Source organism: Ctenopharyngodon idella, chromosome 13 (assembly GCF_019924925.1).
Source record: "Ctenopharyngodon idella isolate HZGC_01 chromosome 13, HZGC01, whole genome shotgun sequence".
Taxonomy (NCBI): Eukaryota; Metazoa; Chordata; class Actinopteri; order Cypriniformes; family Xenocyprididae; genus Ctenopharyngodon; species Ctenopharyngodon idella.
The window spans coordinates 9,522,497-9,550,019 of NC_067232.1; the positions used below are offsets into that span (position 1 = coordinate 9,522,497).

A 27,523-nucleotide genomic window follows, 5' to 3' on the forward strand; every position below is an offset into this window, starting at 1 on the left:
ATCGATTTATAAAACTGCTCAGAACTGTTCGTTCACGAATGGCACTGAAACGGTCAAAGCGGTTCTTTACATCATCATCAGGTGACATTTAGGAACATATTGATTTTTATTTCGTTTTAATTAAAGTTTATTAAAATGGGGGTTTATTGTAATTTCATGTTTTCCAGTTCAGTTTTCACAGCCATGCTTTAACCAGTTTAGAAACTTGTAAATTTAAATGCCATACAAAGTCTTATTACATTTGCAGTTATTAAATTAACTTTCGCCTTGTCAAATCTTTGGTTCACTCGCAACATTTTTTACTGACTCACTGAACCGAGAATCGGACGCTTTTATTCGCAGCTCACTCAACGGTCCTCAGCCCGTTACAAATCAGATATGGACGAAATAGACGACTATCGGTTCAACGAATCCGTGAGAATCGGTGAATCTGTTCACTTAGCCGGTTTTTAAAGAGTTGTTCAAAAGAACCGATTCTGAACGAATCTAGCCGTGGAGGGAAAATTTACCACAGACACATAGCTGTCCCTGTGTATTGCCGGAGCGACAAATACATTTCTGAGCTATTATAAACGTTAATCAAACACATGCTTTGCAGAAATATTGTTTCATTTCTTTGAAATTACGCTTTGTTTCACAAGGATCGACTGTTTATGTTTTAAATCAACTTTAATTTAAATTCGCGCCAGGCGTATATTTGGACGCATGAACGGGGAAGTAGGAGTGACACATCAGCCACATTCACAAGCAGGGGATATTGCCTGAAAACATTAATCAAGACAGCTGTCTATAGGTAAGTTTTTATTTAGAAATAAGTTTAGATATGTGTAGTTATGAACAGCTGACTGTATTTGTTCTCCTGAACATTATAGCCTCAATTAATCGGTAGACACAGGATATCCTGTAACTCTTCCTTCAGGAAACATAACTTTTGTTATTTTGTTTTTAGTATCTCCTGTGGGATGAATGGTTCTCTTAGCTTTCAATCACACAGTCAGGCATTATCTTTAAAATTTTAGTAGTATGTCGCAAGTTTGTTTGCAGACCGCGAAAATAGATGTTAAGTTATGATAGGTTAAAAAAATATAGGTTCTGAAGTTTTAAAACTTGACATTTATTGGTATATGTCACAAACATGTTTGTCTCATATTGTGTATCATGATAAAGTGGATGCATGCACAAAGCTAAGGACGTGAATTGTAGTTCAGTCTAGAGAAACAAGCATTTAAGACCTAACTACTGGCCAATAGAATTTCTTGTTTAAAATGTTTCTTTTTCTTATTTAAGCGATGATAAAGGGAGAAACATTATTTATATTTACATAAATATAATATATAAAATGTATAATAAAACATAGAGTATCTTTCATCTCCTTTACATATGTATTTTGACAAGTCTTATTACCTTAAATTGGCATGCATCTTTGTAATCTGCTTTAAAGCCACTATCCTTATTACTTTAAGTAATAGATATTTTGTTTTATTTCTTATGTAGAATATTTCATTTGGATATTGACTGTAAAGCAGATTACAAAGACATGGTTTAAAACAATAATTAGGAAAATAAATTAGTGGGTGAGTTTACGTACCACGAGGTTCTGATGACATATTTTGATTATTCACTTAAGTTTTTATTGTTTTTGTTATGAGACATGAATATAAACTATGTGTATAATAATCCTTATTCACCCAACCACTCCTTTTTATATTTAGTTTGTATAACCAGTGTTATAAAAAAAAGATTCTAGGCATATATTCTCTGCACTGGAATACCATTGTAGCTCATACCTGTTAGAACTACGACTTCCATTCTCATCGTCCTGTTTTCATTCCATTGACTTTCCAGCCCTCATCATGATTCACAGCTTGTTCCTGATAAACAATGGTGGGGATTTATTCCTGGAGAAACACTGGAAGAGTGTCATAAGCCGCTCTGTCTGCGACTATTTTTTCGAAGCACGAGAAAAAGCGGTGGAACCTGACAATGTGCCTCCTGTCATCCGCACCCCTCATCACTATCTCATAAACATCTACCGCGAGAAGATCTTCTTTGTTTCTGTCATCCAAACAGAAGTGCCTCCACTTTTTGTAATAGAATTTCTGCATCGAGTCGCAGAGACATTTCAGGTATCAAAAAAAACTACTGACAGTGCAGTGTAGAAAATATATCCACTGTTCAAAAGTTTAGGGTCAGTAAGATTTCTTAATCCTTTTTATTAATACTTATATTCAGCAAGGATGCAGTTAATTGTTACAAAAAAAATATATTTTAAAACAAATGCTGTTCTTTTGAATAAATAAAAATGTATATTAAGCAGTTTTCAACATTGATAATAATAATAAATGTTTCCTGAGCATCAAATCAGCATATTAGAATGATCATCTTAAGGATCATGTGACACTGAAAACTGATGCTGAAAATTCATCTTTGCCATCAGGAATAAATGACATTTTAAAATACTGCATATTAAAATAGAAAACTGTTATTGAAAAAAAATAAATAAATAAATAAATGAATAAATCATACCGACCCCAAATTTAGTGTACATTTTATTGTAGATGTCTTGCATAGAATGAGTGTTAAATAATATGGTATTTTATAATAATTTATGCAGGATTATTTTGGAGAATGTTCTGAGACCACTATCAAGGACAATGTGGTCATAGTCTATGAGCTCTTGGAGGAAATGTTGGATAACGGCTTCCCCCTCGCCACAGAATCCAACATCTTGAAAGAACTTATCAGACCTCCTACGATCCTGCGGTCAGTGGTCAACACCATCACAGGTAAGACAACAGTTACCCTAAGTATTTTGTTTATGGCCATATGAGGTTGAGAATCTAACTGATTGGTAATCTTCAGGCAGTAGTAATGTTGGCGAGACCCTCCCTACTGGTCAGCTCTCAACTATCCCGTGGAGAAGAGCAGGTGTTAAATATACCAATAATGAGGCTTATTTTGATGTGGTGGAAGAAATTGATGCTATTCTGGATAAGTCTGGTGAGTCTGTTTTGGTACTGAATTTCAGTTGATTTTCCGGTTAGACAGTGCATGAGAATGCAAGCGTTGTATTTCCTTTCCATGTTAATGCTGGTGTATTCTTCTGTTTCAGGAACTACAGTTTTTGCAGAAATCCAGGGAGTTATTGATGCTTGTGTCAAACTCTCTGGAATGCCAGACCTTACTCTCTCATTTATGGTGAGAGCATTTAATCATCTGGCTTTTTTTCTTTTTCTTTTGTAGACATTTTATTTTCCTGTCATCAACTATATTTAATTTTTATTGCTTCCTTGAAATATCGTGTACATATCTGTTTTCTTATTTAACACTTACCTAACAAAAGATCAGAGTACAAATGTCGCCACTGGGCACCTTCAGTTAACCTGAGGATTAAGTATCTTGGTCAAGGACAAAAGATAAAGCATGATACTCCATCTAAAACTATTTTAAATAGCATTTTGCTAATTTAAAAATGATTATGCTTGCAGCTTTTATGCTCTTGTATTAAATGGAGGGACTGTACACCATATTTGTACTTTTTTCAAAATTCATGTATTCAGCAAAACTGAGCTGTAGAATGAACGTGTGTGTGTGTGATCTCCATCCACAGAACCCCAGACTCCTGGACGACGTGAGCTTTCATCCGTGTGTCCGTTATAAGAGATGGGAAAGTGAGAGAGTTATCTCCTTCATTCCCCCCGATGGAAACTTTCAGCTCATGTCATATCACATCAGTGCGCAGAAGTATGTGGAGTAAATGGTTAAGGAATAAACCTAAAACATTTATTAAAGATATTTAGATGTTTCCTATTAAAAGCTTTATATTTGTTTTTCAGCCTTGTAGCAATCCCGGTATATGTGAAGCAGAACATCAGTTTCTTTGAGACTGGACCCTCAGGAAGACTGGACATCACTGTGGGTCCTAAGCAAACCATGGGAAAGACTGTGGAGTGTTTGGTAGTGACTGTACACATGCCTAAAGTGGTTCTCAGTGCCAACCTCAATGCGACTCAGGGAACCTACAACTATGACCCAGTCACAAAGGTCACAAACTCTCTCTTTTCCAGTTTCATTGATTGTTATTCATTGAGTCATTCTAGTAATGTCACTACACATTTTGTCAGATGTTGGCTAATAGTTCTCACTGTTGTCTTGTAGATTTTGGTGTGGGACATAGGGAAACTTAATCCCCAGAAGCTTCCCAATCTGAAAGGAAGTCTAAGTCTGCAGTCTGGAGCTCCTAAACCAGAGGAGAACCCAAGTCTGAACATTGACCTGAAAATCCAGCAGTTAGCCATCTCAGGTAGGCTAGGGCCCTTTTATCAGCTTTGGTCGTTATTCATTGCCAGCAGGACCTAGTGATAAAGCACTGTTGTAATTAACAAGCACAATAAGCTGCCATAACCCTACTTAATTTATTATTTGTTCTATATTTTTATTTTTATTTCTAAAGTTGTTTTCATCTCCTTCCACATGTTTGTATGTGTACGCTGACATAAACTAAAAATCAAAAATTTGAAGTATTTTAGATTCCCCCCCCCCCCGATCTTTAGTACAAATGAGTTCACATGTCAGTCACAAATTTAGTTTTTGATTAATGACTATAAAACTTTCAAAATCCTAAAAAAATTAAGTTTTAAAATGTGTTATATAATTAGTTATGCTTCCATCACTCTCTCCTCTGCTTCACAGGATTGAAAGTGAATCGTCTAGACATGTACGGAGAGAAATATAAACCATTCAAGGGTGTGAAATATGTGACCAAAGCTGGGAAATTTCAGGTCAGGACATGAGGCCGGCTGCAGAGTATCACAATGATATGCCAAAAGTTTATTAGAGGTGCCATTTTCTAAGTGACAAATCATACAGAATTGCAACCTTGTGCACATTCTCTTATTTTTTAAAACATTGAAGATACATTTGTTATTGTAATATTTATCTTTCTTTGTTTTGTGGGAAGTAACTGGCAATTTGCAAGAAGTGAACATCTTTCCACTGCAGAGTATTGGGAGAGTTTTTTCTTTTTGAATCTTTATCTTCATATCAGTAACATTCCATTAATGTATTAACTGTATGATGTTGGATTTAAGGTACAGTACATCTCTGCCAGGAACACTTAGATTTGTGCCATCAAAAACAAGGTTCTTTATATTATAGTAACACTGCATTTACATGTTAAAGATGGAACATGTTAGCACAGAAAACAGCTGTTTTAGGTAGTGTGTGATGCAAGATATTTTCTAATCACATTACTGCACTACAATCTTTGATATTGGCACAAAACAATACCTGAGAGTTTCTGCACATACACACAGACCTTATTTTTCATATACATTTTTTGCCATGTAATTTCTTTTAGTCCAGTGGCCTTTGAATGGGAAAAAATGGCCTTTCTTTAAAAGCACAGCCATGCTTAAAGCAGGACATATCTACAATGATGCTCTACTTATCTACTAAACAAGCACATCACTGCTCAGAGGTGAATGGCACTTGTACCTGCTGAAAAGAGAATTTACTCTTACACTCAAAGTTTGCCACATACAAGCACTATGGAGCCATTATGAGCACACGTGATAAAATCTGTTCTGTTGCGCTGACCTGCAGTGACACAGTAGATATGCAGGTCTGCCACTTTAATGAAGCTTTGAGGATTTGCACAATCACAAAGAAAACACAACTGCATTATTTTATAAAATGTCAAGGGAACTGCTTAACTGCATTTTAAGATATGTATTTAAACCAAAAGCCTTCAGATTTATAAAGTTTCAAAACAAAATGTGGTCTTTTTTGTGTGTCTGACTAATAATTGTTTATTATAGCTTAACATGAATATACTTGAAAGTATTATAGTACAATGAATGTCTTGGAAGTTAATATCAAAGGAGAATTTTGTGTAATAATTGAAGTGCAGTACCTTTTACAAATGAGTCTGTAACTTGTCCCTTTAGTGACACATCTGGGGAGAGAAGTTTCCAAACACCTAACAGAACTTTTTTATTAATCTGAGGCACATAAGATGTTTTTTTTCTATGTGACACTGACAAAAAGTCAACATTAGTGTCATATATACATTCACAAAGCAGTATTTTCACTCTTTCTAAATGTCATCAGAACCCAAAACATGCTATTACACATACAAATACAGCCCTGTAAACTTTCACAACGAGGCACTATATTGGGGGCTGACAAGGTAATCTTTCAAATGTATATGTTATAGATAAGAGTTGTAAGTGAATGCAAGGCAGTGAAGCATCATGATAGTGTTTTACTGAAGCTGTACAGAGAATTCGGAGTGCATCTTCAGCTTAAGGTGATGAGCATGTGCTACTGAGCTTCCCATACTAAAATTGCACAATTTCCACACATTTGATTTTGTGCAGTCAATAAAATGATAGATCACCCAAAAATTAAAATTAAAATGCGATTTATTTACCCAAATGTCATTCCAAACCTGTATGACTTACTTTCTTCTGTGGAACACAAAAGATGATATGGTAACACTTTATTTTGCAGTGTCTATGTTACTGTAGTAATAACTAAATTTTGCATAATTACATGCAACACTAACCCTACAACAAACCTAATCCTAACCCAATAGTAAGTACTCATAGTTAATAAATATTTCTCAGTATACTGTAACAAGGACAACTTAAAATAAAGTGTAACCGAAGATATTTTGAAAAATGTCTGTTTTGTCCATACATTGAAAGTCAATGGGGTCCAAAACAACATGTTTGGACCCCATTGACTTTCATTGCATGGACAAAAACATTTTTGAAAATATGTTCTGTTTTAGAAAGAAATGAGAGAATTTTCATTTTGGGGTGAACTATCCATTTAAGCATCTCCAAACACATAGGTATCAACAAGCCACCTGGGTCTTGTTACCCATGCTACCCAAATGGAAGATACATTAAGACAGCTCCATCATCAATATACTACAATTGAAAACAATCACACTGAAAGAAATGTCAAAATTACAGCTGTAAACTAAAAAGACTAAGCTAAGAACAGTTCAACTGTTGTGAGGATTGTGCTTTTCTTCTTAAAGGAGTAAAAGAAATCTCAAAAATCATTCACTCTCTCACAAGCACAAACAGAAAGAAGAATGAAGTGTGAAAGGATAAATAATTTCAGTGTTAACTATCCAAGCTTTCACATGTCTATGTAGATTTACATGATAGACATGTTTATTTGATAGCAAGTGGATATTAAGTGTAAAAAAAACAAAATCTTTGGCATCAACCGTGCCATGCAAAATACATCTCTGTAATGGCATGGCCCATCAAAAAAGGCATTATCCTGTTTAATAAATAGCTAAGCAAAAGTTCATTATAAATATGAGCTAAGAACAGTTAATTATAGTGAAGTATAACTTAAAACAGCCACCCATAAAACCTTTTTTCTTTTTTTTTGAAAAGCAAAGCTTACAACACTATTTGTTGTATATTTGTGACTAAAACATGATCTGTGATAATGATCTGATGAAATATAAGAAGTATAAATATATACATTTTCGATAAGAAAATTTAATTGTCAAAAACTAATTTAAAGTAAATTTCATCATGACCTCTAACACTGTTTGAGAGAGGCATTTAAGTCATCATGCCATATTTCTCCAATATAAAATAGAAAACGTCTTCATGCAAAAAAATATATATATACCTGGAATTTGGAAACCCAACATACCAAAAATATATATTTAAAAATATGCTTCCTGTGTACTCCTACACTATACCTCCGTAGTGTGAGATAAAGGTAACTACAGCAAACTTTCAGGACAAAAATAGCCTGCGTAAAGTCAAAATAAGTGTACTAAGTACCCATACCAGCAAGTAAATAAAAATAAGTAATACCAGTCACCTCGAAACTAGAACCGAACTCTGATGTCCAAAAGTTTAAGGATCAGGACCTTTCCTCCTGCCACCCGTTATCAGATCTCAGACGTTTGAAAAGGCAAGGATGCGAATCGCTAATTGAAAACAACTAGTCCTCAAATTACTGGTACCAGGGGGTCTTTCGGACCCAGCGAAGAGTGAACCCTGCGTCTGTGCGGATCTTGATGGAGGCGGCCTCTGCTTCTCTGACCGTCTCCTTCACGGACTGCATGAGGTTCTGCGCATTGTGCACGAGCATCTCAGTGGCCTTAAAGACAAACACAATCAATTTAGTTCCAATCAAATTCAATAAATCCTTCATTTAAGATGTGCCTTGCTCTCACCTGCTCAGATTCTTCCTCACTGATGTTTGTACGTCCCAGCATAGTGGCCTTTACTGTGGACAGGATCTTCAGCTGAGTGCTGATTGTTGGGATACGCTCACAAACCTGGAATAAACATTCCGGAGCTTTTGGGAGTGACAAAATAAGCTGATTTGGAAATACTAATCTATCCATGCTGGAAGAGAGCTGTACTACTGATGCATGATATTTGCACCACTGACCTGCAACAGGTTTGTGCGAATCCGTTTGTCGGTGCATTGCTTGGCTACCTCTTTAGCCAGCCGCGTGACCTCATCAGAGGCCTTGGCAATGTCCTTGGCGCACTGAATAAGAGCACGTTTATTTCCGCTGCCTCCACGCACCAGACGAGACATCTCTGCCATGAGCAGGGCCATGCGCTTAGCTGCTCCAATGATGTCATTACCCTAAGAACACAAGGACATTAAATGAGGGTTTGATTACAGACATACTTTGGCAAACACAGGTAAAATTTAAAATAAATAACTACAAAAATCCAACTGTCCCTACAGTCACAGATTGATTATGTAGATCATTTTTGCCTGTTGTTAAACTGTGATTGTTGATAATATAGCTATATCTATATATCCAAATTCAATCTATAACCTTTTAAAATGTCAGTTAGATAAACAAATAGTGTTTAGAATCACTTCATGTTCATCCAGTGCACATCAATCATGCCTTTTTAAAATTAGTATAGGTTCATCATGTGTCTTGAGACTGATTATATAATTTTTCCTATATTTGGGAAATGTCACGCTATGTAAAACTAAACTTGCATAGAAATGTAGCGAGACTTCAACAACAGATAATCACAGAGCCACTAAAGTAAACATTCAGGAACAAACCTGACTTTTTGCGCACATGAGAAACATCTACTTGCACGCAAAAATGTTTTCACATAGGCGGGAAATTTTTTCTGCAAACGCAACCTTAGGGGCTCCGTAGAATCTAATCTATTGTTTCTCCAACTTGTCAACAATATGGAGCCCGTCTAATGAATAACTCTCAATATAATTACATGTCAAAAAAATGAAATAAATATTTTTAAAAAACTATATTTGATCAGTATACCTTGAGTAGAATTCTGCATTTTCCTTTAGTAAGGCAATTATGTTTGTACACAGGCATGCAGATTTTCAGTGTGTTAAAATGCATCATCCTACAATGGCTTTGACGCGGTTCATCTAAATGGTTAGAAAAAGAGTGCACAACAAACAAACAGGCATGTGATATGACTTCAACGTGTAATTCTGAAGTCATTGGGAAACTGTCATCCATGGCTTCACAGGTTGGCAAAAGCAGAGTGTTTGGAAGCAGCGGTTGAGTGAATGGCTCCTCGTTCAAACCGGGGCACAGAGGTATGACACTATCAGAAATGAGCAGGGAAGTGACTTGTGAAGCCAGTATCAGTTTGTCCAAGAAATGCACAACAAACTTGCCATTCCAGTCGCGGTCATTGGCAACCCCAGCAGCAAAAAAAAACCACACCGGACCCAAGTGTGAAGCAATAACAGCAGCAGCAGCAGCAGCAGCAGCTATCTGGTTTCAGCATTCCCATAGTAATATCTGGATGCAGAAGGGATGCTGTGGCCCGCCGGGGCCGGAAAACGGAGTACCTTACTGGACCACTTGCGAGCCTCCTGGTGCAAAGACTGCGCAGCAGCCAGAATGGGCTGGTTAACTGGCTGATTAGAAGACATTAAGAGCAGCTCTGGCTCAAAATCATCCTCGTTGTCTGTGAATTCATCCTCATCGTCTATATCTACCTCCGCCTCAGCGGCCTCAAAACCCTCGTCTGTCACCTCAGGCTGGGAAGGCTGGGGAGGCTGGGGAGGCTGGGGAGGAGGTGGTCGGGGGGGGGGAGCCAGCATGGAGAAAGAAGGACAGAGTTAGTACGAGAGGCACTGGATGAAGATTTCCAGGACATGATTGTGGGAATGGCTGGGTTTAGGATGGCTGGGAGAGGCAGCATTCTGGGTCCTGCTGGGTAACGCCTGCCACAGGGTTTATAATGTCAACTGAAAATCACGTAACTGATCTATTCTCATGTAAATTTAAGGATGAAAACTGGGTGGTTAATTTGGACAGAAAGCAAACAAGCAAAGCCCCAAACAAGACATGATGGGTTCTCTATAAAAAAGCAACTTTGACAGCTTGTGGATAGAAAAAGAATTTACGTTTCAGCTTGAATGGTACTTAACCTAAAAAAAAAATAAAAAAAAAACCTGTTCATAAATGACTGGATTTTTTTTTTATAGAAATTGTCCTTAAAAATATTTTGTCAGTTAGAAATTTAATATTTTGAAAAATAATTTAAAAAAAAAAAAGGATTTTCATTTATTATTACTGGATAAAGATTTGTAATTATTTTTTAGAGACAAGAAAAAGCAATTTATAGCTGCTAAAATATATTATAGATGAGCATAACTAGAATATTTTATATTTTTCTTTCAAAAGTTGGGGTCAGTAAGGTTTTTAAGAAAGATTTCTATTTCAAATAAATGATGTTTGAACTTTTAAATCTAAGAATCCTGAAAAAATGTATCACGGTTTCCACAAAAATATTAAATAGCACATAGATAATAATAATAAATGTTTTTTGAGCAGCAAATCAGCATATTAGAATGATTTCTGAAGGATCATGTGACACTGAAGATGAGTAATGATACTGAAAATTCAGCTTTGCCATCACAGAAATAAATTACACTTAAAAGTATATTAAAATTAACAAACACTTATTTTTAATTGTAATAAAATCTCACAATATTTCTGTTTTTACTGTATTTTGAATATAAAAGACTTTTAAAAGCATTTTTTTTTTAAATCATTCCCAACCCAAACTTTTGAAAGGTGGAGTATCTATGTATCTATCTGCACTATATCAGCATCTCATTAATCCATTTATTCCTAATTTTTACACTGTACTAAATTGAGAATATTATCATAACTGAACAAGCAATAAACACGGGGCTGTGTGCAGATACAGACAGAGAAAGACCATGTTAACATGCAAAAGAACATATAGTTTTCACAAGGACCAAGACAAAGCCAATAAAGGACTGTTGAACTATGATAGAAGAAATAGCACAGAAACATCCACAAAAGGACAACGACACAACCAGTAATTCAAACACACCCAGTGGGCTCTCACTACGGTCACCTGATTGGGTTTATAAGTATTATTGCTTACATCACCTACAAGAGCCTTTGCAATAAGCTCATATCAGCTCCGTGCTAGTTCCTGTTGATTTTGCATCCACTGAGGAAGACATTTCCCATTAGTTAAAGTTAACTCAGGTAGTCCTGTCTGTCTCGTTTCATAGCAGATGCTCTTTTGGGGTACAGCTGCGAAGAAAAATCATGTATTGCTCCATCACTATGGTAAAAAAAAAAATGAGTAAATCTACTTGTTAAAAACGTTAGAGATCAAGCATGCAAACACGTCTTTCATAGATGACAGTTTCCGTTCATTTTCCCCCCTGAAACTGGAATCATCACAGAGATTTCCACATTTCAGGTTAAAGACAACAAAAACACTCAGATTTGAAAAGAAGCAACATTTCACAATCATAAAGAGCAGTACACAAAAGTGCAAACATCTTTTTTTCCCCTTTTCATTTGTGAGTTTAACTCTTTAATCTATAATTATAATTCTTTAGAATTATTTATTATTGTATTTAAATGTACATTATCATTTAAAGTATGGGGTCTGTGCTTTTTTTGAAAGAAGTCTCTTATGCTCACCAAGACTGCATTTATTTGATCAAAAATATAGTAAAAACTGTACTGTTTTTTATGTTAATATATTTTAAAATGTAATTTATCGCTCTGATGGCAAAGCTGAATTTTCAGCAGCCACATTTTTTTATTAATAGAATGCTCAAATTCCAAAACAAAAAAAAACTATTTTTAAAGTCTTTACTGTCACTTTTGATCAATTTTAAGCATCCATGCTGAAATATAAATTTCTTTCAAAAATAAATCTTACTGACCCCAAACTTTTGAACGGTAGTGTATACTATGTAACGAAATGTTTGTGTGCCTAAAATATATAGTAGATCTACTCACTTTGCTGGACCATTTACGGGCCTCGTCGTGTAGTTGCCTGGCTGCCACCATCATCGGCTCGCTCACCATCTCGCCGGCTTTCTGCTCAGGGAACTCCTCATCTTTTTCCTCTGGGGGTGGAGGTCTCGGGGGAGGAACCTCTCCCTCAGGGAGGGGCGGTTTGGGAGGAGCCTGATCATCATTGACCTGAGAGAGTCATATGAATTTATAATAACACGGGGGTGAGTAAATGATGACAGAACTGTTCATTTAAGACCTGAATTGATGTAGAGCAGCAGCACTTACATGCAGCTGATCAAGGTCTGGAGGTGGAGGTGGAAATTCAGGCTCCTGAGGCTGGAAGGCTTCCCTAACTTTCCCAACAGCAGCCAAGATCCTGTAGCCAGAGTCCAGGAAGCTCTTTTGCAAACCTGCTCAAGAGGAGAAAAAGATTTTTTGTCAGTAACAGCAGTAACAGGTTTTCTACAAATGTATCCAGAACATCTACAAAAAAGACCTGGATCCTGGATGTTTCCTGCCACAGCTTTAGCAGCCATAACCATGGGTGAGATGGTTCTACCAAGTTCATCTGAAGCAGCTTTGACTAGTTCTCTGAATTTAGGGTCCTCTGAGTTTTCCACTTCCCGCTTGGCCACCAGAAGTACCCTGTTAGCCCGCCGGGCAATGCTGGTAGCCCCTGCAACCAACATCTGGGGCTGAACGTTAGCCATTGCCACCCGGCTTTTATCAATGTCTTTCTTAATGGCCTCCTCTGAAGCATCCAAGAGGGATTTAGTGTCAATGGCTTCATCCACAAGACCTGAAATAAAGATTTCAAAAAGATTTTATGTGGTACTTTTCTTTTTGATGCATTCTGCTGATGAAAAGAATGAGCTTTTACTGGTCATTTTTTCAATGTTGTCAATCCATTGGTTCTTCATGGTCTCAAAGTGCTCGTACGCAGCCTGGTTGCCAGGATTCTTCAGCAAAATGCGTGCAGCAGAAGTGACCTGCTCATGAGAACAGCAAAACACAGATATACACATCAAAAAAGCAAATTAGATCACAACCATCTTCATAGTCTCCATTCTGAGAGCCTTTATTGGTAAAATTATTAATAAAAAGCAGAAAAAAGCTGTACATCGATACATCATCGGAAATCTATCAAAAAAAATGGAGAGAAAAAAAGAATTTGCCAATTTTTAGGGCTGTCCAACTTAACATGTAAAGTCCTATTTTTTAACAGTAATAAATAAAAAAGATTTGTAAAAAGTTTTATACATCTTACATTACTGTGAGTGACTGGAAAAAAGATACACCATCAACAATTTTTTAATGTTTTAAAAGAAGTCATTTATTTGATCAACATTACAGCAAGAACAGTAGTATTAATAGTGAAATAAGTAGTGAAATAATATTACAATTTAAAATAACTGTTTTATAATAATATATTCTAATTTATTCCTGTGATGGCAAAGCTGAATTTTCACCATCATTCCTCCAGTCTTCAATGTCACATGATCCTTCAGAAATCATTCTAATATATTGATTTGGTGCTCAAGAAACATTTCTTATTAGTATCAATGTTGAAAACAGTCCTTGCTGAATAAAAACATTTAATTCATGAATTTCTTTGAAATATTTACCTGATAATGTTTTAAAAATTGGTTTTGACTTTAATACAGTACAGTTATTTTTTAAAACATCTTTATAATTTAACTCTCAATACTGTTCTTACACAGTCTTATTTTAAGAATGAGATCTCGCTCAAGGGCATCATCATATTCAAAAAGTTTGAATACCCCTGGAGACTTGATCTTGTGGCTGATGTCCAAGCACACAATTATGTGCCCTTAAAGTAGCTCTGGCATAAGCAGAGAGTTGGGTGTACTCAGATACAGTACCCACACACACATACATATCTAAGCTGCATACCTGAGGTGTTAGATCTCTGGCTGATTTCACAGCTGCCTGGATGCCTTCAACTGTGCTCTTATTGGCTGTTCCCACAGCAGCCGCCTTCTCGGCTGTAGCACCCAGTCTGCTGGCATGATTCTCAAAGTTAGACGCCCTTTCTTCAAAAACCTAGAGGAGAAATAATATACAAAAACTGTGAGGTACCTAGTTGTACTTACAAAATTACTTATAAATATCCCCAGAAGGTAGATTTGGAAATAAATTAATCATTTTGGGGATGCCTTCAATATGAAAAATAACCCTAAGAAAAAATGTTTCATTTGCAAAGGTCTTTTTATGATTAGGTTTAGGGTTTGCGATACTGTGTGTGCATTAGCATATTTGACATGACACTGAAAAGCATCCTTCGCTCTGTTTAAAACAGCCTGTATACTCAGCTAACCTCCTCTCTTTTGGGGGCCTCAAGAGGTGCTGTTGCTGCTACAGCCAGAAGTTTAATTGGTGTGGTTGTATCACTGAAAACATCAGACACTTCCTGGGTCATTGCTTCCTGCATCTTTGCTTTCAGATCCTAAAGGGAAAAATATGATACAGGTTATTTAAATGTACAGTTAAAAGAAAAAAAACATTTACATTAACGGTCAAAAATTTGGAATAAAACGTTTTGTATCCTCACCGAGGCTGCTTGTATTTGATCAAAAAATAATACAAAAAACAATAATATTATGAATATTACAAATTCAAAAGAACTGTTTTCTGTGTTAATATATTTTAAAATGTAATTTCTTCCTTTGATTGAAAAGCTGAATTTTCAGCAGCCATTACTACTTCAGTGTCACATGATCCTTCAGAAATCGTTCTTAGATGCTGATTTGCTGCTCAAGAAACATTTCTTATTATTATCAATCTTGAAAACAGTTGTGCTACTTAGAAGAAATTAATACTTTTATTCAGCAAGGAGTCAAGGACATGTTCAAAAGTAACAGAAAAGACATGTATAATGTTACAAAAGCTTTCTATTTCAAATAAATGCTGAGCTTTCTATTCATCAATGTACCAAAGAAAAAATTTATCACTGCAAACATTGATAAAAATAATAATAACCATTATTAATACTTGAGCACCAATAATAATTGATTATATAGAGCACCAAATCAATATATTAGTATGATTTCTGAAGGATCATATGACACTGAAGACTAGAGTAATGATGCTGAAAATTCAGCTTTGCCATCACAGGAATAAATTACATTTTAAAATATAAATCAAATAGAAAACAGTTCTTTTAAATTATAATAATACTTCACAATATTGCTGTTTTTCAAAAAACATAACAAAATCTGAATTATTCCTAACTTTTGACCAGTAGGGTAATTCGCTTAAAATAGTTTAAGAATGAATATAGTGCAACGCAAATATTTTCCAGCAGAGGGTGGCATTTGCTTATATATTATCTTGAGCACGTCATGTACTGCACTACTCTGTGGCCAGCAGATTTGACCTCTGCACTTCCCATTTGAGAAGATCTAAACATCTGATTATGCTTCACCCACACCTGCTGTGAGAAAGATACTCAGATCTTTTAATAGAAAAGGGGGACACGATGCCTTACTTTAATTGCCTCCAGCAGATGAGCGGCCACAGCGCGCGCCTGAGGACTCTCTCCCTCTCCCCGCGTGGCCAGATCTGCCAACTGCATCATCAGCTGCTCCACTCGCTCACACTTTGCTAGCAGCTCCTGTCTGTACGGCCCTGGTAGAGAGTTCGCCAGTCGACGACCTTCCGCTATCAGCCCTCGTATGGCAGCCTGGCCTACAGACAGAGAGATAACAGGCTTTAATTCATGCTGGTGCATCTAGACAATGGTTTTGGGGTCTGTATTTATAAAACAAGCTATCCAAGTGCACTAGGAACACAAAAAAATATTTGCCATTTAATAGTGAAATGTGTCATTTAAAGCAGAAATTATCAAACACTCCTGACTCCAGTATACCATTGTTTGGACAAACAGACAGTCTCTTCAGGGAAATGAACCGACAAACTGCTTATAGTTGATACACATTGAAACATGACACTTGACATATAAGTAAAAACAATAATCATAATAATCACAACTGAAAGTCATTTATTGACAATGGAGAGTAGTAGGGAAGTTCCAGTCATATGCGTATGTGGAATTTTCAGGTCTGATTTGACCTTGAAATGTGTTGAAATATCGACCAGACGTGATGTATTCTAATCAACTATGAGTGTGAGGTGGGAAATACCAATTTGATTGCACTGAAACGTTAATTTTTAAACACTGTTTCTGTTAAATGGGCAGTCATGAATAATTACAAAGTAATTTTTATTTAGCCGCAATATTTCTTTACATTGATTAGCCATAAAAACCTATGATTTTCTAGCAAACTAATTGGCAATCATTTGTTTGGATACAGTATATTCATACATTTATTATTTATTCATTTTACCATAGTGAATGAGCGGAGGGTATCGGCTGCTTCACGACCAATTTGAAATTTCTGTGCGACTGCCATTATGAGGCGAAATGCGACAATCGTACGCAGTTTTTGACTGACTGGCTAATAAATTAAAGCTACTTAAATGAGCTATTAGCTAAAGTTATTTTTAAAACATGTTACAACATTGCGTTACTAAAAACTAATTGTGTTAGTAATGCATTATATTACTTTTGTGTTACTTTTTCTCACCTGGGCTGGGCTTAATTTTTAAAGTTTTTTTAATAACAAAAAAAACAAATTCTATTTTGGCAAACGCAAAGGCCCTGTCACACCAGAAGTGAAATGAATAAGCCTCAGGCTGAAGAAAATGCAGATTCATGCCTGTACAGTAGAAGGCGCAGCTCAAACAAACCTTTCAGCTGTGCTGCCTTTCTGGATTGCAGCAATAAAAACAAAACAAAAATTAGATTAAATACATAAAGTATATTTGTGTTATTTAACATTTAATTATTGCAGGTTAGCATAATATTCTGAGTTTTCATTTTACTATTTTGATTCATTTTGAGGAATACTGAATCTGTTTTTGTGCAAGTAAGATGAGTAAATGCATTCGCGCATTTAGTCTAGAACTACAATCATTATCGTGTTTACACAGCGCACAGAACACCTTATTTGAAAAAATAACTCAGATATTTTGTTGGAAATTTAAAAGAAAATGCGTTACTTTACTGGTTACTTGAAAAAAGTTATCTGATTATGTAACTCGTGTTACTTGTAATACGTTACCCCCAGCACTGTAAATTAACATCTCTATTTGCTAGTTAAAAAAAAAAAAGAGAGCCAAAACACAAATGTTTTTATTAAATTGACCTGCACTAAATGGGGGTCATGTCAAGTCATGTGTTTTTGCTCAATAACAAACTTATTTACTTAATTTTAAAAGTACTATAATACCACTTAAGTAGAATGCAAGCATGCATCCAAAATTTAAAGTATACTAGACAGATAGTATACTTCTTCTGGTGGATTTCGAATTAAGTATCAATGCATGATGTTTAAGTGATTATTACCCACAAATCCTTGGAATATTTGGAGTTTATGACAACTCACTTTCAACTTCTTCAGTTGAAGAAATGTTCGAAGAGTTGCAAACCTATGCTGCCATAACAGTTTTTAGCCATTTATTAAGGTTACAGGGTTAGTAAACCCAAAAATAATGTCATTAATTACTCACCCTCATGTCGTTCCACAACCGCAAGACCTTCATTAATCTTCGGAACACAAATTAAGATATTTTTGATGAAATCCGATAGCTCAGTGAGGCCTCTATTGCCAGCAATGTCACTGAACCTCTCAAGATCCAGAAAGGTACTAAAGACATATTTAAAACAGTTCATGTGACTACAGTGGTTCAACCTTAATATTATAAAGCAACAAGAATACTTTTTGTGCACCAAAAAAAAACAAAATAACAACTTTTCAACAATATCTAGTGACGGACGATTTCAAAACACGTTTACGAATCTTTTGTTTCGAATCAGTGGTTCGGATCGCGTAAACGAAACCTTGTTTACTGAAATCACGTGACTTTGGCACTTCGAACCACTGATTCGAAACAAAAGATTGCTGGCAATAGAGGCCTCACTGAGCCATCAGATTTCATCAAAAATATCTTAATTTGTGTTCCGAAGATAAACGAAGGTCTTACGGGTGTGAAACGACATGAGGGTGAGTAATTAATGACATTATTTTCATTTTTGGGTGAACTAACCCTTTAATTAACAATGAATTCTTATGTAATGAAGTTAGTAAGATGAAAAGGGGTCTGTGGTATCAAGATTCAATTTTATGACGTGTTAGTATGTTCCAATACTGGCCTTGCTATACACTCGAAATTATGGATTTTCCCCATCACCAGACAAGTACATACCTCTACAGGGTTTTTCCTGCATTGAACATTTTTTGGCAGCCACCAAAGTAAATCCAATTGCACATTGTCTTTGTTTTATTACCTGTCCTGACAGTGTTAATTCTTTAATTCATAAATGAACAGGATATGTTAATATTCCAAACTGTTTCTTTGCATTTATTGTGGATTTACTATCAGTACTGGGCTAGCAGTTCACATGTGTACGGTATTTTGTATTGTGGATGACAGTGTTCATCCACCACCACCGAAGACCATTTTTGACCCAGGAATAACCCTGCTTCTAGTGCATAGAGTAAGTATGTGAATTGGGATGCAGTCCTAGTACTAAACTCTGAAAAAGTAGATCCCCAGGAGCAGAACTGAACAGCTCTGGTCTAGAGTTACTCCAAGACTAAGTTAACCTGAAAGTAACATGACCTGCTGTGAATAGGACACGAAGCAGCTATTTATGGTTTGAAATATTTTAAGTATGAACATAAATACAACAGGGGCAGAGAAAATAGCCATCTGTCACATCACATAAAGGTCCAGAGTCAAGTGCCTAGTTCCATACATATGAATAAGTCATTCAATATGCCAGTGTCATCCTTTGGGGGAAAAGTAATTGCCTCAGATGACCAGATGAGTATTTTACCACACTGGATGCCCATTACGCTAATAACAAACCCAGATATCATAACAGCTACATGGCCACAAAATGGTTTTGATTCAATTCTGAATGTAAATGGGTTTCCAAGCTGATTTTTTTTATTTTTTGTCTGATTTAAAAGGTAATGTTTTACTTCATCATGCCACCCACCTACTCCATGATCGTCCACTCCAGGGTTGTTGATCCAGCGCAAAGCCAGCTCCATTTTGCCCTCTAGGGTAACAGCAGCCTTGGCAGGTCTCATGTTGGCCACAGCACGGTTAGTCTTTGCCTGCAAGTTTTGCAAAGCAGTGCCAATCTGTTTGGCCAGCGCTCTAGCCTCAGGAGTATCCCCTTTACCCCTGTGACAAAAAAATGGACCAGAATATGAGATTTAAAAAAAACTAACAAAAAAAACATTTATAACATAATTAGCATGAGGATAAAAAAAAAAAAAAAAACGACAGACAGACTTTACTGTCACTTTTGATCAATTTAATGCATCCTTGGTGAATAAAATTACAATAAAGTATTATTATAATTTCATAATATTATAAAAAGCACAAATGTGTTCCCTGATCACCCACTCAGTACCTACATTAATTACAGATATTAAATATTATAGGCCCACATTGGAAACTGTCATTCCAGATCTGGAGTCACACTAGGCACATTATCTTGGTTACATAATCTGACCTAACCGTGAACAAGATAATGGTTTATCAAGTTCACATTTTTCATCATGTTCTGATCAAAGACACAACATTTTCTAAACATGACAGACTGGCATGACTGATATGAAGATGAAAACCGTCTGTCCTTTGAAAGCGGAAAGAACACTTTGAATGTTCCAGTAAATTAAAGGTCTCTAACCATATGCACTGTAGGTCTGTAATTACATTTTACGAAGTTCAACCAGTCTCGCAGTGAGCCCTGCGATCTCACTGATGGAGCGCAGAATGTCGTCTCTCTCTTTAGGGTCTTCACACAAGTCAGCGATGCGCTTGGCCTCTGCCAGAAGAGCACGGATGTTCTCTTCCCCCTCCGGACCACCGTGAGGATCAGCCAGCCAGCTCTGTGCAGAAATGAACATTTAGTTAGAAGAAATGTGTTTTTTATTTGAACAGTAAATGGTGTGTTTTCATTTTATTTTGCAACACAAAAACTAAACCTACAAGTTAGTTAGCAGTATCTTCAGAAATAATCTCAGAACAGTCTTAGACTATTCTGTCTCCTTATTATCAGAATGAACATACTAGAGTGACACTTGTCAACATGTTTTCAATTTGAAGGAATATTTACAGTCTTATTGCTATTCAGCATAAGGAATCAGTCTGTTATATAATGATATACTTTGCCATTGTCTGAACTCATCTGTGGTTTTCTGTCACTGCACCAACAGCACAAAGTACAATGACTCCACACTTTAAATACTTATGAGACATAGCACATCACCGCTAAATAACATCAGTTGGGAGAGATTTATGCAACAGCTATTTAGACGAGAATAAGTCTGTAATTATGAGTCCCCATTTTAAGTACCCACAGGTCCTTTGGGATGCATATAGTCTCTTCAAATCTGTAACTGTAACAAAATAAAAAATATAATAAGATATTACAAACAGACAAAAAATAAAAAGACTTATGAACTTTGAGGGTGGAGAAAACACTTCCCATATCTTTTGTTGTTCACATAAATAGCCATTTATTGACTTAAACTCAAATTCATCTGTGACTAGGTTAAAAATTTGAGCCCTGAAGCAAAACCAATTGAGCACCAAACAATAGACACACTAAAAACACCAATCCACTAAAGAAACATCTTCATGCTTCTGTTTAACAATCTCAAGACTGACCTGGGCCGTGTCGATTCGCTTGGCGATGGCCTGTTTGGCATTGGTCAGGGCCTCCAGCTTCCGGGCAGCATTCTCCACTTTCCCCACCAGAATATCCAAACCCTGTCCCACCTGCTGAGCTTTCTGCATACCCATAGGGGTGGCACCCTGACCTCTGAACAAGCAAAATATAATATAATGGTAACAATTAACAATAAGGTCTTATTTGTTAACATTAGTTAATGCATTAGTTAACATGAACTAACAATGAGCAATATATTCTTACAGCATTTATTAACCACTGTTAATGTTATTTAATAAAATATTCATGTTAGTTCACAGTGCATTAAAGGTGCATTATGTAATATTGACAGCTAGCGGTTGAAATGGGTACTGCAGTCCAAATTCAAAATATTGGAGAGTTGTTTCCCCTGATCAGTTGATAACTTTCCCACGTTGATCAGCTGATGAGTATGTTTGCAATGTTTTTATTGCCAAGTCTTTTTAGGTCAGGTAGATTCTGCGATTTCTGACCCAGTTCATTTGCTTACTTCAATGGCTGCAATACACTGGTGTTTTCCACCATCTGGGAAACCCAGGGTGTCGAAATACTATTGGGTAAATTGGCAATGGGCGGGATCGCACAGACATTCAGACAAACTTTTCAGAAAAACAAGTATTTGAACGTACTTAAATATCTTAAATATCTGCAAACATATTTTGGTACTTTTATGCTTTAGTACAGTCAAAAATAATTACATACAGCACTAATGTAGTTAACTAATGTTAACAAATGAAACCTTACTGAAAAGTGCTACAATAATATAATTAATATAATACACTGATAAGGCGTAACATTATCACCACCTTCCTAATATTGTGTTGGTCCCCCTTTTGCTGCCAAAACAGCCCTGACCCGTCAAGGCATGGACTCCACTAGACCCCTGAAGGTGTGCTGTGGTATCTGGCACCAAGATGTTAGCAGCAGATCCTTTAAGTCCTGTAAGTAGTGAGGTGGGGCCTCCATGGATCGGATATGTTTGTTCAGCACATCTCACAGATGCTCGACTGGATTGAGATCTGGGAAATTTGGAGGCCAAGCCAAAACCTCAAACTTGTTGTTGTGCTCCTCAAACCATTCATAAACCATTTTTGCTTTGTGGCAGGGCTCATTATCCTGCTGAAAGAGGCCATAGCCACCAGGGAATACTGTTTCCATGAAAGGGTGTACATGGTCTGCAACAATGCTTAGGTAGGTGGTACATGTCAAAGTAACATCCACATGGATGGCAGGACCCAAGGTTTCCCAGCAGAACATTGCCCAAAGCATCACACTGCCTCCACCAGCTTGCCTTCTTCCCATAGTGCATCCTGGTGCCATGTGCGACGCACACGCACTCGGCCATCCACGTGAAGTAAAAGAAAACGTGATTCATCAGACCAGGCCACCTTCTTCCATTGCTCCGTGGTCCAGTTCTGATGCTCACGTGCCAACTGTTGGTGCTTTCGGCATTGGACAGGGGTCAGCATGGGCACCCTGACAGGTCTGCGGCTATGCAGCCCCATACACAACAAACTGCAATGCACTGTGTATTCTGACACCTTTCTATCAGAACCAGCATTAACTTCTTGAGCAATTTGAGCTACAGCAGCTCGTCTGTTGGATTGGACCACACAGGCCATACTTCGCTCCCCACATGCATCAATGAGCCTTGGCCGCCCATGACCCTGTCGCCAGTTCACCACTATTCCTTCCTTGGTTCACTTTTGATAGATATTGACCACTGCAGACCGGGAACACCCCACAAGAGCTGCAGTTTTGGAGATGCTCTGACCCAGTCGTCTAGCCATCACAATTTGGCCCTTGTCAAACTCAAATCCTTACGCTTGCCCATCTTCCAGCTTCTAACACATCAACTTTGAGGACAAAATGTTCACTTGCTGCCCAATATACAGTATCCCACCCACTAACAAGTGCCGTGATGAAGAGATAATCAGTGTTATTCACTTCACCTGTCAGTGGTCGTAATGTTATGCCTGATCGGTGTATAATATAATATAATATAATATATACGTGATCACAAAGTTGAAGTAATAAAAAATAAATGAATAAAAACAAATAAATTAAGATCTTTCCAACTACCCTAGAAAACGTATTTTAGCGAAAAAATTTGACATGTAAACCATTCGAAATGCATGCAAAGGTCAGTTTAAAGAGTCCCCCTGGGTGAGAGCGATCAGTGGGCCTGCGCAGCCGCTGATTATCCGGCCCTTCAGCCTTTAATCTGCTTTCCTTGAGTCTCTCTAATGAAGTCAGAGCCCAGCGTCTGATCTTTCACTTTCAATCTAGCTTTCAACATCCCTGACACATGGGTCCAAACTGTACCACACCGTTCCTTCCTTCTCCTGTACTCAGCAGTCAGGGATAAACAATCCCCAGAGAATTAGACCACTAACAAACAACGTCTAAACTGTGCTTATTGAAAAACCTGACACACTTTCTTGTGTTGTAAATTAGAAGCAGTTACAGCCCCTGAGACACATCATACAGGGGTAATGTGTTGCATAAAGGATGATGAATATCATTACGAACAGCACACAGCTGCATTAATGCATAATTCAGCTCACGCGAGCAATACACGAGCATGTGGTGGCATTTGGCTCTCAATGTGAAATGCTGAACTGACGAATCTCATAGTTGGTTGAATCAGCAGTATAATGGGCTTTGACTACAATTCTGCCTTTTCTCCAGATGCACCTGAAGGGGGCGTACCTGGCACGCACATCTGACACCTGATCCGTCATCTGGCCCAAGGTCTTGGTTGTTCCCAGGATCTCTCGTCTCTCTTTCCCCGCACAAAGCTCACCCACTTTTCCTGCTTCATCCAGTATCTGACGCAACGCATGCTCTCCTGGATCTCCTGTACGAGAACATCCAGTCACAGACATAGTGTTAGGCCACTAGTACTACACATTCATATTTTTAATCTATTTCAATTAAAATCATCTACATTACACAAATATTGTGTACACTACTGCTCAAAAGTTGGGGTCATTAAAATTTTTTAAGAAATTAATAATTTTATTCAGCAAGGATGCATTAAATTGAACAAAAGTGGCAGAAAGAATGTTACAAAAGATTAATGCTGCTCTTTTATTGAACTTTTTATTCATTAAAGAATACTGAAAAAAATGTGTTGTGGTGTTCATCAAAATATTAAACAGCACAACTGTTTTCAACATTGATAATGATAATACATGTTTCTTGAGCAGCAAATCAGCATAGTAGAATGATTTCTGAAGGATCATGTGACACTGAAGACTGGAGTAATGATGCTGAAAACTCAGCTTTGCCATTACAGGAAATAAATAAATTTTTAAATATAATAAAAAAGAAAACAAATGTTTGAAATTGCAATAATATTTCACAATATTACTATTTTACTGTATTTTGATTAAATAAAAGCAGCACTGATGAGCACAAGAGACTTTTTTTTTTCTTTTTTCAAAAAACATTTAAAAAATTCATACTGACCACAAACTTTTGAACAGTAGTGTATGCCATACAGGACTAGTTTGACCATATTATACTTTTTATAATTTAATTTTTATTTAATTAATGTTTCCCCCTAAAATAAGGTAATTATTTTAATTATTAATATTTTGTAAAGTTTTTTGTAATGTCAAAAACGGTCATAATTTTTATTTTTTTTTTCTCTGATCCACAGAATCAAACAAATTTTCTTATCATGTAAAGATCCATTACAGATCCAAATAGATTTTATTAACGCATAAATGTTGGTGACAACATGCATGTGTTCAAATCTGAGGTCAGAAAGTTGCAAAAAAAAAGCGATTTTTGCAAAAAAATGGTAAAATTTCACTGAAGAATAATACTGACTGAAAGTTACAGTATTTCTAGCACAAAGAGCTCTTTCATCTTTATCTCAAAATATCAACGAAAATATATTCCTGACATAACTTCCTTAAAGGATTAGTTCACCCAAAAATGAAAATTCTGTCATTTATTACTCAACCTCATGCCGTTTTACACCCGTAAGACCTTCGTTAATCTTGAGATATTTTTGTTTAAATCCGATGGCACCGCGAGGCCTACATAGCCAGCAATGACGTTTCCTTTCTCAAGATCCATAAATTTACTAAAAACATATTTAAATCAGTTCATATGAGTACAGTGGTTCAATATTAATATTATAAAGCGACGAGAATATTTTTGGTGCGCCAAAAAAAAAACAAAATAACGAATTATTTAGTGATGGCCGATTTCAAAACACTGCTTCAGGAAGCTTCGGAGCATAATGAATCAGCGTGTCGAATCCGCAGTTCGGAGCGCCAAAGTCACGTGATTGCAGCAGTTTGACGGTTTGACACGCGATCCGAATCATGATTCGACACGCTGATTCATAACGCTCCGAATCTTCCTGAAGCAGTGTTTTGAAATCGGCCATCACTAAATAAGTCGTTATTTTGTTTTTTTTGCCGCACCAAAAATATTCTCGTCGCTTTATAATATTAATATTGAACCACTGTACTCACATGAACTGATTTAAATATGTTTTTAGTACCTTTATGGATCTTGAGAGAGGAAATGTCATTGCTCCCTATGTAGGAAGCCATCGGATTTAAACAAAAATATCTTAATTTGTGTTCCGAAGATCAACGAAGGTCTTACGGGTGTAAAACGGCACGAGGGTGAGTAATTAATGACAGAATTTTCATTTTGGGGTGAACTAACCCTTTAACACCTGAAAGATGACAGTGAGCTAATGGATGTAGTTATGTTACCTGGTAGACCATTAGGATCCCTCAGCCAGCCTTTAGCCTGACCCATCTTTGACTCTATCAATGCTAGCGCTCTTTTCATGGCCTCAGTGTCCTTCAAGGAGAAAGAGTGTGTTAGTCAGTCAGGATTGTCATTTTGGCCTACAGGACAGTATGTCATAGCATGTATCAGAGTGGTTACAGTTTTTTTTTTTTACAGTTACATATGTGCTCATATGCTAAAGGGAGGGGTCTCTGCAGCTCTTTCCCTCTGAAGGACAAGAGAACTCTCTGCCTCTCTCAATCACACACACAAAGTGCGAGAGCGGCCCACATAATCACTACTTCACACTCCATTGCACCACGCACACATTTGGAGGAGAACCCGTCTGGTTCAGTAACTCAGCCATGCATATGGTGCTCCTCTCTACTGCAGTCTAAAGCAATAGTCATCAGACAATGCATTCAATGCACACATTATTAGAAAAGCATGAGCATATCAAGAGCATAACACTAAAAGACAAATGAAGGGCATGGGTGTCAAATTATGTTCAGTGTGAGTATCAAGGTCATGCCTTCAATACGATTATTTCAGCTTATTGAGGAGAAGTGTGCTATGCATTTTCTAAGCGATCAGACTTGGGGGTAATTAGTAATAGCCTAGCAACACCCTAGCAACCATCCAGAACACCTTAGCAACTACAAACATACTCCAGCCATATCTGCAACCAGAATTTGAGAGACAATGGGTGAGATGTTTTGACTTGCAGCAGTGTTTTGAGGCCCCATGTAGGGCCATTCAGGCCCCAGTCATATCTAATATATCAGAAAGACATGGGAGTGGTTTCTTTTGACCTGGTGCAGTGTACATATTAACACCAAGCACCACTCAGATCTTAGTCTGGAGATATACATATCTAAATTTGTTTTGTTGTCTTTGATTCAGCAAGACAAGACAATAATGGACCTTTAGAAAGAGTGATAATTGAGTTCATGTTTTTGCTAGTGGCATTTCCAGCAGGAAACACTCTGGCAGCCGAAGCAGCAGTCAGATCCATTCAGGAGAGGGAGACGGGCAGGAAATTAACCCCTCACACCTGCTCCACCTGCCTATTACACTCCATCTCAACGGTAAAATACAGTATGTATTAAAATATCTCTAAAATATGCAGCTAGATTCCTGTCAACCCACTTTAATAAATCCATATTATGAAATCAAAAAAGCCCAAATATAGTTTGCGGTTATCCTGAAGCAAACCTGAAGCACAAATATAATCAATGAGTCTTCCTTCAGCTAAAACAAATTATCTGCCCAATCCATTTCCTCTGCTTACTTTGCCTGCCTGCCTGCTATCCAGTAACTGCTGCTTTCCAGCCAACCCTTCAGCGTCCAGCAAGACAAATCACATTATTTGTAAGTTGATGAGTCATTTCCTATTCACATGCATTTAATGGATAGATTCAGCTCAGGGTTGGGTTGCATTCTCAAATGCAGGAAAGTCCAGGAAAATGTCTTATGCATTTGTTCAGGTTTTAGCTGTTTACTGTTATAGTCAATTAGTCAGACAACGTTTTTCCAATCTTCCATTGTCCAGTTTTGGTAAGCCCGTGCAAATTGTGGCCTTAGTTTTCTGTTCTTAGCTGACAGGAGTGGCACCCGGTGTGGTCTCCTGCTGCTGT

The 27,523-nt window shown here is 36.9% G+C and overlaps 2 protein-coding genes and 1 long non-coding RNA gene across 11 annotated transcripts in view; 2 read left to right on the forward strand and 1 right to left on the reverse strand.

Moving 5' to 3' along the window:
* The first annotated feature begins 33 nt into the window (after window positions 1–33).
* ap3m1 (adaptor related protein complex 3 subunit mu 1) lies at window positions 34–6,717 on the forward strand. The gene is made up of 10 exons (XM_051916426.1): window positions 34–81; window positions 690–793; window positions 1,846–2,126; window positions 2,615–2,786; window positions 2,863–3,000; window positions 3,113–3,198; window positions 3,611–3,744; window positions 3,837–4,044; window positions 4,159–4,303; window positions 4,693–6,717. Exons 3-10 carry the CDS (start codon window positions 1,854–1,856, stop codon window positions 4,791–4,793), a joined length of 1,257 nt encoding a protein of 418 aa, XP_051772386.1. The 5' UTR covers window positions 34–81; window positions 690–793; window positions 1,846–1,853; the 3' UTR covers window positions 4,794–6,717.
* The window catches only part of vcla (vinculin a), a 46,024-nt gene continuing 23,310 nt past the window's right edge, over window positions 4,810–27,523 (reverse strand). The window contains exons 7-22 of one of the 9 annotated variants that reach the window (XM_051916415.1): window positions 25,868–25,958; window positions 23,835–23,982; window positions 21,083–21,236; window positions 20,126–20,301; window positions 19,398–19,588; window positions 15,819–16,018; window positions 14,649–14,777; window positions 14,225–14,374; window positions 13,191–13,299; window positions 12,807–13,109; window positions 12,596–12,720; window positions 12,311–12,496; window positions 9,859–10,086; window positions 8,443–8,646; window positions 8,222–8,326; window positions 4,810–8,145 (exon numbers count right to left, since the gene is read on the reverse strand). In XM_051916415.1, coding sequence (XP_051772375.1) covers window positions 7,999–8,145; window positions 8,222–8,326; window positions 8,443–8,646; window positions 9,859–10,086; window positions 12,311–12,496; window positions 12,596–12,720; window positions 12,807–13,109; window positions 13,191–13,299; window positions 14,225–14,374; window positions 14,649–14,777; window positions 15,819–16,018; window positions 19,398–19,588; window positions 20,126–20,301; window positions 21,083–21,236; window positions 23,835–23,982; window positions 25,868–25,958 — 2,646 coding nt within the window. In that variant the 3' untranslated portion in view covers window positions 4,810–7,998. The other 8 variants (XM_051916416.1, XM_051916418.1, XM_051916417.1 and 5 more) reach the window with 8 other exon arrangements.
* Window positions 18,641–23,960, forward strand: LOC127524680 (uncharacterized). The gene is made up of 3 exons (XR_007933119.1): window positions 18,641–18,890; window positions 19,369–19,506; window positions 23,814–23,960. It is a non-coding gene; the product is annotated as an uncharacterized LOC127524680 (long non-coding RNA).